We start from the raw sequence: 14,810 nt of genomic DNA on the forward strand, positions 1-14,810 counted from the left end.
TCTGGTGGTTCTAGGGGATTCTAACATCCATGCTGTCCCTGAATAAATCTGGCCCTACTCATAGCCATGGGCATGCCTTAGATCTGGTGTTTACCTCTGTGGATGAGCTGACATTAAGTTCCAGTGGAACAAAATAAATGCCATGGTCAGATCATTTCCTGGTGCAACTAGACTTCTCTGCAACCCTTCCCCTCCGCAGAGAGGTGGGACCAATTTGAATTGTTTGCCCCCCACCAGTTAATGGATCCAAATGGCTTCCAGAGAGTGTTGAGGGATATATTATTCCATACTGATGGCCTCTCAGCTGATTCCCTGGTGGCTCACTGGAATATGGAGCTAACAAGGGCTATTAACTGTGTGGCTCTGAAGTGCCCTCTCCAATTGCATGGAGGCTGAATGGCCCTGTAGTTTTCCCCGGAGGTGAGGGTGATGAAACAATTGCTGAGATGGCTAGAGTAGCAGTGGCAAAAAAAACCCCTCACTCTAAATCAGACCAAACACGAGTTAAGAGTTCAATGTTGAGCCTACCAAGTGGCGATAGTGATGGCAAAGAGGATTTTCTTTGCCACCTCTACTGCATTTGCGGAAAACTGGTCCAGGAGACTCTTTCAGGTTGTTCATAGTCCAACCAAACCACCTTTTCCATCAGTGTCCAAAAAGGATCACTTGTAAGAATTTTGCAGTTTTTTGCAGCTATAATCACTCAAGATTTGGAAAAAGCTAGACGCCACTGTGGTAGCAGGGCCAAGGCAGGAGAGTCCCAGAGCTGTGTCTGGTCAAGTTGTATGGGATCAATTTCAACCTGTTACCACAGAGGATGTGGACAGGCTTCTTGGGCAAGTAAAACAACCACCTTGATCCTTACCCGTCTTGGCTCTTAAAAGCGAGCCAGGCAGGGCTGGGCAATGGATTCTGTGGGGTGGTGAATGCTCCCCTCTGAGGAATTTTCCATGGACCCCTTTAAAGAAGCTATCATCAAACCACTTCTTTAAAAAAAGAGCTCCTTGGAGGAAAGGTGAAACATAAATGAAGGAAATAAATAACAGTCACAATACTATGCACTAGCTCAGTTGGTTAGAGTGTGGGGCTGATAATGCCAAGTTTGCAGTTTTGACCCCATAAGGGATAACTGCATTGCAGGGCGTTGGACTAGATGATACTCAGGGTGCCCTCCAACTCCATGATTCTATTCTATTCCCAGCAGCAAAGTAAAAAGCACAAATATAACTGTAGAAACAAGAGACAATGCCAACAAATGTTCCCACAACAACCCTGGCAATTCTGTTGCCATCCACCAATCAAGACATTGAGCCCTGACCATTTTAGGCTACGCATAGCATGCAGTTGGAGTACAGTATGTTAGCGGGTGGCGCACTGGGACACCGGTGGCGCTGTGGTCTAAACCACAGGGCCTAGGGCTTGCCGATCAGAAGGTTAGAGGTTCGAATCCCGGCAACAGAGTAAGCTCCCGTTGTTCGGTCCCAGCTCCTGCCAACCTAGCTGTTCGAAAGCACATCAAGTGCAAACAGATAAATAAGTACCGCTCTGGCGGGAAGGTAAACGGCATTTCTGTGCGCTGCTCTGGTTCGCCAGAAGCAGCTTAGTCATGCTGGCCACATGACCCAGAAGCTGTCTGCGGACAAATGCCGGCTCCCTCACCCTATAGAGCGAGATGAGCGCGCAACCCTAAAGTCATTCACGACTGGACCTAACTGTCAGGGGTACCTTTACCTTTATGTTAGCTCTAGCATCATATAAGCATTGATCTTCAGGCAAAGGTACAGCTATTGAAAATGTGCATCAGTGATTGTGCAAGTAATGGAAAGATTTTTTGGTCAGTTCCCTATCTGACCATCTGTATTTTATTTCTATTTACATCTATATATACTATAAAACATACTCAGTTTTTCTTTATACAGTAAATTAAGCTCACAGAGGCTTACAAAAAGTTCAGTAAACACAGGAAAACAGTCAAAATTCCAAAAAAATAAATTTCAGGTAAGAAAACCAGGTGCAAAATAAAAATAGGGAGACAGAAATTTCACCCACACTAAAAATTTGGCAAATGAAAAAAGTTATTAACTGCTTGCTTGACACTTAAAAACAAGTGTGCCAACCAAAGGTCCCTAGAGAACCTGGGTGCTGCAGATGAATTAAGGCTAGGGCTTCAAAGGAAGAATTGGGAACAAATGTTTCTTTTGTATTGCAGAAGTTAATTGAAGTTCAAATCACCTGTAGTGGACTCCATCCACTTGTCAAAGTGGTCTGTGGAAAGTTGGCCATTTCTGGATCTGGCCTTCTGACTAGGTCAACTTGCCCTATGGGAAACTTTGCTGGATCTTTTTCGTCATATCAGGAAAGTGACCTTCACCTCTACACACACAACTCCAAACAGACTGATTTCATATTCTACAAAGCATTTGCTTCAATATATATAAAGTAAAATGTTTAATTTTTTTAATGGATGAGTCTTTTTTTTGCAAAAATGCAAGTCTTACACTGTAAGAAAACAAAAGACACTATCTAACCACACTGGATATGCTTGTGTGCTCTCTCTTCCTTTTTATTTGTTCGTTAACAGCAACAGCTGTGTAGTTAATAATATTTTTCTAGTCGGATGCTCTACTGTGTTACTGTAAACTGGGTGCTGGCATTTAGTTGGCCATAATTAGGCTCAAAGTTTAGACCTCAGGAGTGTGGCTTTTGAAGGGCTTGTATCAATTACATACTGAGAGCAGGATGTATTTTGCTGCTCTTAAAGTGCCAACCTGGATCTTACTAAAATATGTCACATTATCTAAGGTGTCTAAGAATTACGTTTCTCCCACTGTTCCTTCATTTATCTCAAAAGTTGTTGCTTGCTCATTTGCCTGTGAAGCGTCTTGTGGCTCAGAGTTATACTTGAGTTGCTGGATTGGCAGCAGCATTAGAAACCAGGCACATTTTGCGACCGGTGTGGGTCGAATTACAACCACGTGGAGATCTCTGGATGCCAGGTTAGCTAGCGACTGACATCTCTATCTGGTTGGTCCCTCCAGTAGGGCTGGGCAATAATTGGTTTTCAACATTGCGCTATATCACCAGCTAAACATCACAATATACCAATATATCACGATGTCTGAAATAAGGATGGAACTATGTAGCCGTATTAACTGGCTTCACAATTTTTCCTGCATCAGGATTCTTGCCAGTGCCTGAACTTGTGAATTGCTGTCCCCTGATTGAAGCTGAGGAGAGCTGAGCCGGCAGAGTTAACAGGGACTGCAGGAATCGAAAGAAGAATTGGTTGGATTCACAGTTTTTCCCCACATTGTGATTTTTGCACAGCACACACACATTTATGATATACTGTATTGCCAGGTCAAAAATTATGAAACCAACATTACGATATGGACTTCAAACCAGTTTTGGATGATAAATTGACATATCACACAGCCCTACCCTCCAGCTTTCTGAAGCAGGTAAGCAGAAGAATTTATTTATCGTATGTATATCTGAAGAGAAACCAGCTGCCACATTTAGTGGGCAGTCACTTTGAAGATGTCAAAGGGGGATTGGACAAATTAATAGAATATAAATTCGTCAGTGGCTACAAGCAGTGTTAGAAACTCAGATATAAAAGCCGAGTGCCAAATGGCTCCTTAAGCCGTATTTTTCAATATGACTTTTTGGTTCCTAAAATCCATTCTGATTGTGCAGATAAAATAGAACTGATATAATTCTATAGGATGCGGTATTAGTGTGTGAAAAGAGTTAAGATCCAATGATCCCTAGGTATACACCTCCAGATAGTGGAGACGTCAGGCACCATCCTGGCACCTTCACAAGTGGTCAAGAGCCAGGTGCAAAATGCACCTGGTGCCTTGCAAATCTCAAATGCAGCTCCCAGATAGCACCCAGCTGGTACTTGTCGACCACACTTCAGTGAGAAAGAAAGTTGTGAAGTTGCTTTCAGTCACTTATGTAATAACATGGGTGAGAAGGGAGAAGATTGGTATCTTTTGGTTATAGTACATAGTGTCAGAACATTGTGAGCAGGCTTTCCTACCTCCCCATCCCCAAGTAAGACAAACTGCTGTAAACTCTTTTTATAATAGTACAGATGAGGAGGTCCCCACATTAAGCCTGTTGCTTCTGCTACACAAAGACAAGAACCTTGTGGTTTCTCTCTCTCCAATGTAATATCATCGTCATTGTTTTATTAATTGCCTTGTACAATGTAAAAAACAGCAAAAAAATTTACACACAAATAGCTGATAGTTTTAGAACAAAACTAAAACAACACAATATAGACTACTATCATCATCAATTTACATAATACATCGCCAGATTTACATTCACCACACTAACAGTGAAGACAAAAAGACCCACAGGCAACTTGAAAAAGAGTAACAATCTCAAATACAATTATTATAAATAAGGTAAAAAGGTAAAGGACCCTGGACGGTTAAGTCCAGTCAAAAGCGACTATGGGGTGCAGCGCTCAACTCGCTTTTCAGGCCAAGGTAGCCGGTGTTTGTCAAAGGAGACTCACTGAAATTAACTGATCCAAATTCATCATGCTTTTTAATTTCAGTGGGTCTGCTCCGGAATATGAATGGATACAACCCATAAGAAAGCAATAATTACCATTTAAACCATTAACTTTTAACAAACTGTTCTACTCAGACTAGGACCACTATTAAAGAACCAAAGTTAGCCATCTTCACTTATTTCAATGGGTCTCTACTACGACTATGATGCACTCTATTCATCGTGTTTTATACATATCCAAGTTTAACTCAGCCCCATTGAAATGATAGGCCCAAAGCTAGTAACATTCATTCATTTCCATGAGTCTACACTGACTAACACTGGATACAACTTAATATTATATAACACCCGTGTCCAGCTAAATTCCATTCAGGAGCAGACCCCCTGAAGTGAACAGGACACGTTAGACACTTTTGAGTTGCCCAGGTTAAAAGAAAAACAACAACCAATAAATTCAATACAGTAAATAATTTGGTGGGTATACTCAGAGTAGGACTTGGTTTAATATATACATATGTTACAGGGGCAGCAAGTTGAGACATTTGGGATTCAATAATATGCTATTATATTTATACATAAATGTGTATGTATTAGTATATATTTGTCATTACATATGTGCGGGGTTTTTGGTGTGTGTATAGGGATATGTGTGTGTGTATCCCTATTATATATGTGTGTGCATTCAATTTGCCTCTTATTTATATGTGGGTGTGTCTATCCCTATTATATGTGTGCATGTGTGTTTGTGTATGCAATTTGCCTTTTATTTATGTGCATGTATCCCTATCATATATGTGTGTGCATGTGTTTGTGTATGCAATGTCCCTCTTATTTATGTGTGTGCATGTGTTTGTGCATGCAATTTGCCTCTTATTTATGTGTGTGTGCATGTGTTTGTGCATGCAATTCGCCTCTTATTTATGTGTGTGTGTGCATGTGTTTGTGCATGCAATTCGCCTCTTATTTATGTGTGTGTGTGCATGTGTTTGTGCATGCAATTTGCCTCTTATTTATGTTTGTGTGTGCATGTGTTTGTGCATGCAATTTGCCTCTTATTTATGTGTGTGTGTGCATGTGTTTGTGCATGCAATTTGCCTCTTATTTATATGTGTGTGTGCATGTGTTTGTGCATGCAATTCGCCTCTTATTTATGTGTGTGTGTGCATGTGTTTGTGCATGCAATTTGCCTCTTATTTATGTGCGTGTGTGCATGTGTTTGTGCATGCAATTTGCCTCTTATTTATATGTGTGTGTGCATGTGTTTGTGCATGCAATTTGCCTCTTATTTATGTGTGTGTGTGCATGTGTTTGTGCATGCAATTCGCCTCTTATTTATATGTGTGTGTGCATATGTTTGTGCATGCAATTTGCCTCTTATTTATGTGTGTGTGTGCATGTGTTTGTGCATGCAATTCGCCTCTTATTTATGTTTGTGTGTGCATGTGTTTGTGCATGCAATTTGCCTCTCATTTATGTGTGTGCATGTGTTTGTGCATGCAATTCGCCTTTTATATATGTGTGTGCGCGCGCAGGTATGTATTGACCTGCTATTGACTCCTGAACTCTCCCCCAACATTGGAAATACATACTGTACAACCCTCAAAACACCCCACAAACAATACAAAGAGGCAAGCGGGTCTCTCCTAGTCACGCCAGGGCCTGACCCAGTGCTGCAAATCCACTTCTCCCTCACATATGGTTTCTTTACAAAAGTAAAGGGGAAGGCAGCGCAGCGTCTGGGGGTCTTCACTTTCGACATTGATCTCCCCCCCCCCCAAAACTTGTGATTTGAGGGAGGGGGGGCGTCCCATGAGGGAAGCGGTCCCCGCGCCCCTTCCTCCTGAGGTAAAAAGAACGAGCGACCCCAACCGCCTCCCTCACAGAAGGAGCGACGCACGGCGTTGTGAGGCGGGGCTTCCGTTCCGAGGCGGCGGCGGCGGAATCCCCTCCCCCCCCTCCGCAGGCCCGGCCCCCTTTCCCTGAGGTAAAATAAGGCATAAAGCGACAACACCCCCCTCCTCCTCCCGTCGCGATAATGCACGGCAGCCGCACCGACACCTCCACACGCCCCCCCGGCCGCCTTCGCAAGGCCCTTACCACACTCGCCAACACTCTCGGCCTTCCCGGGGCTGGCGACCACGACGACGACGACGACGCTGCCGCTGCTGCTGCCGCAAGGCGCCGCCCCCGCGGCCTCCGACGGGTCTCCTCGGAGGCAGGTCCGGGGGTGAAGCAGTTGGGGCTGAGGGATGGGGGGGAGGGGCGCCTCCGCCAGCGGCCGTTGCCAATCTTCTCCTCCTCCAACGGCCGAGGAGGTCCCGCCCTCCGCCGCGCGCGAGATTGGCTGGCCGCTGGCGAGTGAAGGGCAGGCGCGAGGACCAACTCCGGGGGAAAGGGGGAGGAAAACACCGCCACGGTTGGCCACGCCTCCTTCTCGCTCTTCGTCAAGCCACGCCCCTTTCTCTTTTTTTCCTGGTCAGCCCAATGGCGAGAGCTCTCGAGCCTTTCCCCCGCCTTCTCCCTCTCCGACTCCCGTATTGGTTGAGCCGCAGAACCAATGAGGAAGGCGGGGGAAGGAGGTCAGTGGCAATCTCCGCTTCTGATTGGGTAGAGGGCGAGGCTGAAGGTAGCCCACGGGACACGCCCTTTTCCGGGTCCTCCTCCTCCTCTCGCACTGGGCTGGATGGTAAAGCCAGCACCGGCGGCCTACGTGAGGACGTGCACACACAATCGGCGTGCAGGAGGAGGAGGGGGCTGCAGGGTTATGCGAACCAATGAGGGAGGGGCCGGTGGGCCGGCTGGCTGCTTTTCCAGCACCAGCACCGCGGGCGCCCCGGAAGGGAGGAGAGAATTGCTTTGCAAATTGGATCAAGAGAAGATCTGCACCCTTTCCCCCCCCCCTAATCTATCCAATTCACCGCCCACCTCCCGCAATCTGCACCCCACACCCTTGGCACAATGCATTGTTATTCAAAACAGTTCTAGGAGCAAGGAGCGGGCAATGTAAACATAAATGGGGGCCGAAGGTCACCACAGTACTGCAAATCATAAAAGCATGCTTTGGAGGCTGCGGGGAGGGGATCATGGGATTTGGGACTCTCCCAAGGATCGCCCAAGTTCAAATGCGCGCACCTGGCAAAAGCAGCAGGATGAGCTTTCGCTTTCCTAATCTGCCCTTCATATAGATTTAGGGTATTGAGCCAGCTGGTATTCTTTGGAAGAGAAAGGACAAAATAAAAAAATGCAGAATAGTTCAAAACAAAACAGGAATTGGCTCAGAATTCAAGGAAAAACACATCATATGGTTATGGAAACAGGTTTCAGAAGGAGGGGTCTTTCATCTGCAGAAGGTGGGGTGGGCACGCATAGGAACCCTCTTCAAATACTTGAGGGTCTCCTACAGAGAAGAGGCCAGACTAGATCAAATGGACTTAACAGTAAGGAGGGTAGACTGAGTTTAAGATATGGAGGATAAAGAGCAGTTCATGGAGCCAACGGCCTATAGGGAGAGGAGATCTACATGCTGCAGATGTTCAGGCAGATGTTGGATAGCCACCTGTTAGAGTCTAGCTCCAACTCCTTGATTTATTATCTTACCCCATAGCCTTGTTTTAAAAAGACAGCTCTGACCACTGCATTTTTTAAATCTCTCAGCCAAAGTGTAAGCCATTGCCCTAACACATAAATCCCACTCACCCTACATGCATTTGAAGGAGCCCTTTGAATCACAACCAAAGCCAACGAACTGGAAGTCTAAGGAGTTCACATCTTATGATGAACAACTGTAAGCAAGAAAAGCTCCAGTTCCAACAAACGTCTTACATCGTGAGCCTTAGCATCTATCCTTCTGTGTCCATTGGAAATTACTCCTCAGGACAGGCAACCTTCATATTTTAAGAGCCAGAATTGTCCCTCAACACTGGATAGCAAATTCCAAGTTTAATAATCTTGGCCTCAGAAAGTACAATCCATTCTTTGTTTCTGTAACATAACTATTCTTTTCGGCCAAAGCTTCCACAAGCTGGTGCCTTCCATATGTTTGGGATTACAATCTCCATAAGCCTCGGACAGCAAGGCCAATTGTCAGGGATGATGGGAGGTGTAGTCCATATGAGGGACAATAACTTCCTGATCCCTTGCAAAGGGACTATGGGATGAAGGCAGGGGCTGATGGGAGTATTATTATTATTATTAATTACATTTATTGGTCCCTTTTTACCAAGGTGATGTTAGAAGAATTTTAAGGTCATATATAAAAAAAACTAAGTGTTCATGACTGTATATATAAACCACATGTCTGAAACCCCACACATTAGGTCCTGAACAAATTGACCTCAAATATTTCTCTGCAAGGTCAAAGTGGGAAACCTCCCCATTGTCTCTTTCCTCACAAATCCTGTCCTCAGGGCACATTCAAGATATGAACAGGGTGTGAGCCTGTGACCTATGACCTAGATTCAGGAATTAAGTATAACAAAAAAAGTGTGCCCAAAATACAGATAATGCAATCAGGTATAGTGGTACCTCAGGTTACATACGCTTCAGGTTACAGAGTTCGCTAGTCCAGAAATATTACCTCAGGTTAAGAACTTTGCTTCAGGTGACCTTGGAGGTGGGCAATTTAAAATGTCTATATAAGGGCTTGCACACCTTTGTTCTGGGTCCTCTTCCTCTTCCCTGCATGTTATTTTCTCCTACCAATAGAGAACCTACAAAAGAACTCTATATGGGCTCTTGGCTACCCCATAAGGGGAAAGGAGCAGTTTTATTACTTATAACAGTGACTCAAAGCAATCTACAATATATAAAACAGTCAGATACATACATAAAAGAAAGGGAAATTTAAAGACAATCCTATATTTAAAAGGAAGTATTAGTCTGAAAAATCTGGAGGGCACCAACTTGGAGCATAGTCTGGACCTTTATGAATCAGTTCCACAACAAGCTATGCAATCAAGAACAACAACAACATAAGTTTTAAACAAATTTATCTTTTCACCGTCCCTGAAATTGCTGCTACTGCTAGCATTTTTCCTCAAGTTGTAACCAGTGTTCATTCCACATGCTAAAAACAGGCAGTCAGCTATTTCAAGATAAGGTTGTCAACTCCTTGATTAAGTGTGGGGTAGGGGGAGCAACAGCTGGCCTAAAAGTTATCTAGAACTCCAGCCACACAGATCTAATCATCACCAAACTAAAAACCGAATTCCAAAATTTAATCAGGCACATTCTCTTTGATACGAAAAGGTATTTTATTTTTGAGAACTTTTGTTTGTACAAAACTGTGGCATAATTCAAAAGTCATAAAAGTTTCCAAACAATATTATACATTTATAAGGAGGTAAAGAGGCTAAAAAAGTTAAACAAGCACATTTATTCCAGTCTGTATGATGTTTAGAGTGATTTAGTAGCAACTCTGCTTTATCCTGAGGTATTGAACTGTAAGGTTTTGGTACTGTTTGAAGCAAGAATGACCAACCACCGAATATACAACAAGCCTTTCCATGTCTAATTTCCCATTCTAAGTAAGATAAAAAGGAATATTCAGACATGCACAAAGCAGAACACTGATCTAAAGCTAATGATCTAGAGAAGCGGTAGTGACATTTTTGAATCCCAGGAGCAAAAATTTGTTGGCAGTTTAGAAAATTCAGTGCTTTTCCAATGTTCAAAGCTCAGTCTTTCACAGCAAAAAAAGCAGTAAAAAGGCACTTCCAAATGGCTTTTGTGTGTTCCCATATGGCACTATTAAGTAGGAAGCAGCACCTGGCTGATTAAATGTGGAGACTGAGGTAGTAACTTTTACATAAAGACGGTTAAGTCAAGTAACCAGTAGAGAAGGGGGCTTTTAGCAAAAAATGTCAACACTCCAAGAATCAAGGGGTCTCAAATGATCACTGTGGCGGGTCCTAAACGGACAATAGTAAAAAATGCTGTGATGACAGTTTTTTTAAAATGCTGCCACAAAAAGATCAAGAGCATCAAACTTAACAGTAAAAAAATCCATAGATCAAAGAGATTGTTCTAGCAACCAAGCCATGTACTAGGTTTTTAGTTTTAAAAGAAAATGACACCCCATTTTTTTAAAAAAACTGCAATTCTGTAGATTTTAGTAGCACACAATGAGAAATTTGCAATTCCTACAACCATGAAGGTTTCCTTTAAAAAAAGATGCAATCATTACTACAAAAATACATAAGCAGGTTCCTCAACCTTTATAGTTTTCAGGGAAGGGAGACAACAGTGACAGCTTTTCTGAAAGGCTATTTATTTAAATAAAACCCCGTCAAGAAACCCCACAAGGTTTTGCTTTTTTTAAAAAAAAAAAATCTTAATGAAATTAGAAGTGCTTTTTGGAATCACCGTCCATTGCCATAGCCAGGGAAGAGCTGGCTCAGGAGGGTTTGCAGCAGTTCATTCACTTGCATTGTATAGTTTTTGCCAAGATCATAACGGCAGGCTGGGCAGCTGTAGACCTCTGCTCGGAAGGATCGATCTAGGCAGTCCTGGGGAGTGAAAGAGACATCAAAGAAATGAGAATTTTTTTAAGATCACTAGCATACTAAACAGGGACACAAAACCCATCCACTAAAGGTTTTGTCATATCTATTAAAGTGCATCTGGGGTTTGTTTTTGTTTATTGATTGCCAAAAGCATGAAAGCCAATAGGAGTGTAGTATGTTTCCTTGGGGAAAATATAGCTACTACTTATGAAAAGGTAGTAATCTCCTTTGCATGAAAAATCACTGGTTCAATCCCCAGACTATCCAGGTGGGGCTGAGAAAGACACCTGCCTGGAAGCCTGTAGAGCCACTACCACTCAGTATAAGACAAAACAAAAACCATACTTTTGCAAATATTCTTTGATCCTTGCATTAAGAAAACAAATTTCTAATTTAAGGTTCAAGACTCTGCGGAGTAAAAATAATAATAATGAATGGGTGATCAAAAGATACCAGCTATCTTTACATTGAACAAGAGAACAAAGATTCAACCCTTCCCCCACAGTACCACCGCTTGCTGATTGCAAAGAGAAATAGAGCGCTAACCCACATCTAAGATAACATCTTGCTTTAATTTTAACTTAAGAATACTTAAATGTTGGTGATAAAATTGCCAGCATTCACACAAACTGCAGCAAACTTAATTCTGGTAAAGGGCAACAAGGAGGGCCCTTTGTCAAGCCAGCTATGCTAATACTTTTATTGATCTGTAGACTAGGTATATCAAGTTTGTATTAAAAAAACAACAACAGCCTGTGTTGAGGAGTTATTGCTGAAACTTGTCTGTCCTTTATTATAAATACAGTACCAATTAAACCCGTCCGTTTTTGTGAAGGGTGATGAGAATTCTTCACCACACACAAAGAAAGATTGAATCACCCCCCTGAGATAACAGCTAAAGTCTATACAGAAAAAAGGAGCACCAGGATATTTCAGTCACACCCTATCCAGCCATCATCTCACTCCATTCACCTTAAGAGTTCTACCCTGCAACTATTTGCATCTTCACTAATCCCAGGACTAAAGCAATGACCCAATATTGCCTGAGGGAGGTACTCTTTCACCTTGCTTCAGCTGACAATTAACTTTTTGAACAAAGCAGGAGACTGAAGCGAGTCAAGGGATGTTACCAGAGGGCATGGGACCTTATCACAGAGTAACTAGGAACAGAGGAAGATTAGACTACAGATCTCAGTACAGCACCTCCTTTCTGCCCTTAGTCTCTTGCTATTCACAGATTACAGTGACTGGCTACCAAGAGCTAGTGGTCTTACACAATTAGTTTTTTGCTGCTGCTGCTGCTGCTGCTTCCTTTTAACAACCTTCGTGGAAGAGAATCCCAAGAATTTTGCGGTCTTGACTTAAGTAGGACCTTCCCATTTCACATTAAATACTACAGTGGAAGATCGGAGTGGCCTCTTAGAACAGGTTAACAAATATTGCAAGATACACCATTTTTGTACTTTATTCTGCATGCAGCCACCCTGTAGGGCAGGGATGGAAAGCTGTGCAGCTCCAGAGGTTAGACTCCAATTCCCATTATTCCTGACCACTAGCCATGTTGATGCGAGTTGCAAGTCCAACAACAGCTGGAGGTGCACTGGTTCCCCATCCCTGTAGAGTTCGGCTCTGCCTACTGATGACACCTTGTTCACTCACACAATATTGCACACCCTAGAACAGGGGTCTACAACCTGCGGCTCCGGAGCCGCATGTGGCTCTTTTACACCTTTGCTGCGGCTCCGGGGCGGATACTAGCGAGGGGAGGAGGCGCATTGTGCGCCCTGACACTCCCCACTGTGGCGGGCACTGTACTGGCTGTGACGTCGCATGGGGGCGGTGCGTGCGTTAGTCACACACCACCCCGACGTCACCTTCCCGCCCGCTGTCAGATCGCGGCTCCAGAGATATATGTTTTAAATGTTGCAATGGTTTTGCGGCTCCCAGTTGTTGTTTTTTCTTCGGAAACGGGTCCAAGTGGCTCTTTTTGTCTTAAAGGTTGCAGACCCCTGCCCTAGAACAAGAGTGGGAACGCTTTTGGCCCAGATCTCTATCTGTTCTCAGTCAACACAGGACAACTTTGGTGACCTGTGAGAAGGACAACTCAATTGCCTGACATCTTGATGGTCTCAGATGATTGACGGCCGGGTTTTCTCCCCCATAAAGCCCTTTGCACTGTATTTTTCCAAGCACATGACAGCCAGCAGGGTGCCAGACGCTTGGGAACCACAGCGCAAGGGGCTTTGCTCAGAAAAGGGCAGAGAAAAGGGCTTGCAATGCTGTTTTCTGCAAGCAATTGGTTATGCGATTGAATAATTGATGAGGAACTCGTTTGTGCAACCTATTCACTTGCTCCACACCTGACTGGACTCAAGACCAGGCGAAATTTGGCCCGCAGGCCTGAGGTTCCCCTCTGTTTCCAGAGCCATTCAGCAGGTTCCAAGTCTTAAAAATGATAGGAAGAGTCAATGTTCTGAAATAGGCACAGCAGTGAAAATCAATGGCAGCTCCTCACCTTGCATACGTTGTGCTGGCACACCGTTGTTATTGGCCGAAACACCACTTCCTGACAGCAAATGCACAGGAAAGTTTCTTCCACTTTGTTGAGGAATTTCTGCCGTGAAAAGGGAGACAGAGGAGTTACAGTAATGCTACTTCTGTTCTCCTATTGCTTAAACATGAAATGGGCCTTTTCTGCAGTGGCTCCCAGCTTGTGGAATGCTCTCCCCAGGGAGGCTGTAAGCTTCCCAGTTGCATGGTAGAGGCAAAGACTGGGTCCCAGCCTCGCCTATTGCTAGGTTTCTACTTTGAGACAGAGCTTAGGTTTTCTCTTCGGTGCTGCTGCTTTTAATATGGGAAGCCTTTTTTAAAAAGCATTATGCTGCATGTACAGACCAGGGCAATCCCAAGTTAAACAGAATGCCAATAACCATTGCTTCTTAATTCTGTTTTGGGACAAGCAGTACCCGCCCCACACATACCGGGCCGTCCTTAAGGGCTTCTAGTGCTTCACTCCACAACTTTGCATTGGCTTCGTCATCTTTAATGAGGGCCCTCTGCTTGGGGGTGAGCTTGTAGACTTCAACCTTGGTCTTCTTTGGTGTGCCAGCAGGAGAAACAGAGAAGTCCGTCTCATTTCCTGGAAACGAAAATGCAGGCTATGCTTTATCTCAGTTTTATTTTCTGCCTGCCCCCCTCCAAAGAAGAAAACTGTAGACAATTGGATAAGGTATACTGTTACCAGAAAAGTTCCCACTGCATACCCCCTTTCTTTTCTCTATACATCTGTTTTGTGGCACCATGTGCCCCACCACATCTCCCAAAGATGCACATAAAATAAGTGCATCCTTATGTCACCCCAAAGCACCACACCACACATGCTATCCAGAAAATCCACCTGTCCCCCTTCTTTGTTTGCCTGGTTCCTAAAGGAGGCATATACCCCACCCTTTCCTCATTTAAGCCAGATACTTTAAATCTAGCCTGTTAAAACAAGGGAAGCTTGAATTTCACTATGGAACGACGTGTAATTCTTACTTTTGGAACCTGTTGGTCACGTGTGCCTCTTTGCATTGTGGGAGACCCTACATCCTCCATAACCCCATTGCTTGAGATCATGTAGGCTGCTGCCTGTCAGGGGAAATGCCTAAGAGGTTTGCCTACCCCCTTTTTGGCTTCAATAAGTGTCAACTGTCTTCAAATATTGCCCAGGTGTGCGACGTTCCTGATTGCCATATCAATCAATCCCTAGGACAGGCATGTCCAAAGTCCATT

General features: G+C 43.9%; 3 protein-coding genes across 7 annotated transcripts in view; 1 reads left to right on the top strand and 2 right to left on the bottom strand.

Annotated features, from left to right (window-relative positions):
- Window positions 1-6,918, bottom strand: part of KDM4B (lysine demethylase 4B) — a 180,834-nt gene extending 173,916 nt beyond the window's left edge. Inside the window, exon 1 of one of the 2 annotated variants that reach the window (XM_080988779.1) lies at window positions 6,631-6,917. The gene's annotated coding sequence lies outside the window, so the exon portion shown is untranslated. Of the gene's footprint in view, window positions 1-6,630 lie in introns of both variants that reach the window. The other variant, XM_080988781.1, reaches the window with a different exon arrangement.
- LOC308467332 (perilipin-3-like) overlaps window positions 1-14,810 on the top strand; it is a 175,117-nt gene that overhangs the window by 96,055 nt on the left and 64,252 nt on the right. The gene's annotated exons all lie outside the window — the stretch shown is intronic.
- Window positions 9,762-14,810, bottom strand: part of UHRF1 (ubiquitin like with PHD and ring finger domains 1) — a 33,476-nt gene continuing 28,427 nt past the window's right edge. For all 3 annotated transcript variants that reach the window (XM_080988851.1, XM_080988852.1, XM_080988850.1), the window contains exons 15-17: window positions 14,018-14,175; window positions 13,552-13,650; window positions 9,762-11,039 (exon numbers count right to left, since the gene is read on the bottom strand). In XM_080988851.1, coding sequence (XP_080844977.1) covers window positions 10,893-11,039; window positions 13,552-13,650; window positions 14,018-14,175 — 404 coding nt within the window. In that variant the 3' untranslated portion in view covers window positions 9,762-10,892. The remainder of the gene's footprint in view (window positions 11,040-13,551; window positions 13,651-14,017; window positions 14,176-14,810) is intronic.

This window comes from Podarcis pityusensis, assembly GCF_964106645.2.
Source record: "Podarcis pityusensis genome assembly, chromosome: 18".
Classification (NCBI taxonomy): domain Eukaryota; kingdom Metazoa; phylum Chordata; class Lepidosauria; order Squamata; family Lacertidae; genus Podarcis; species Podarcis pityusensis.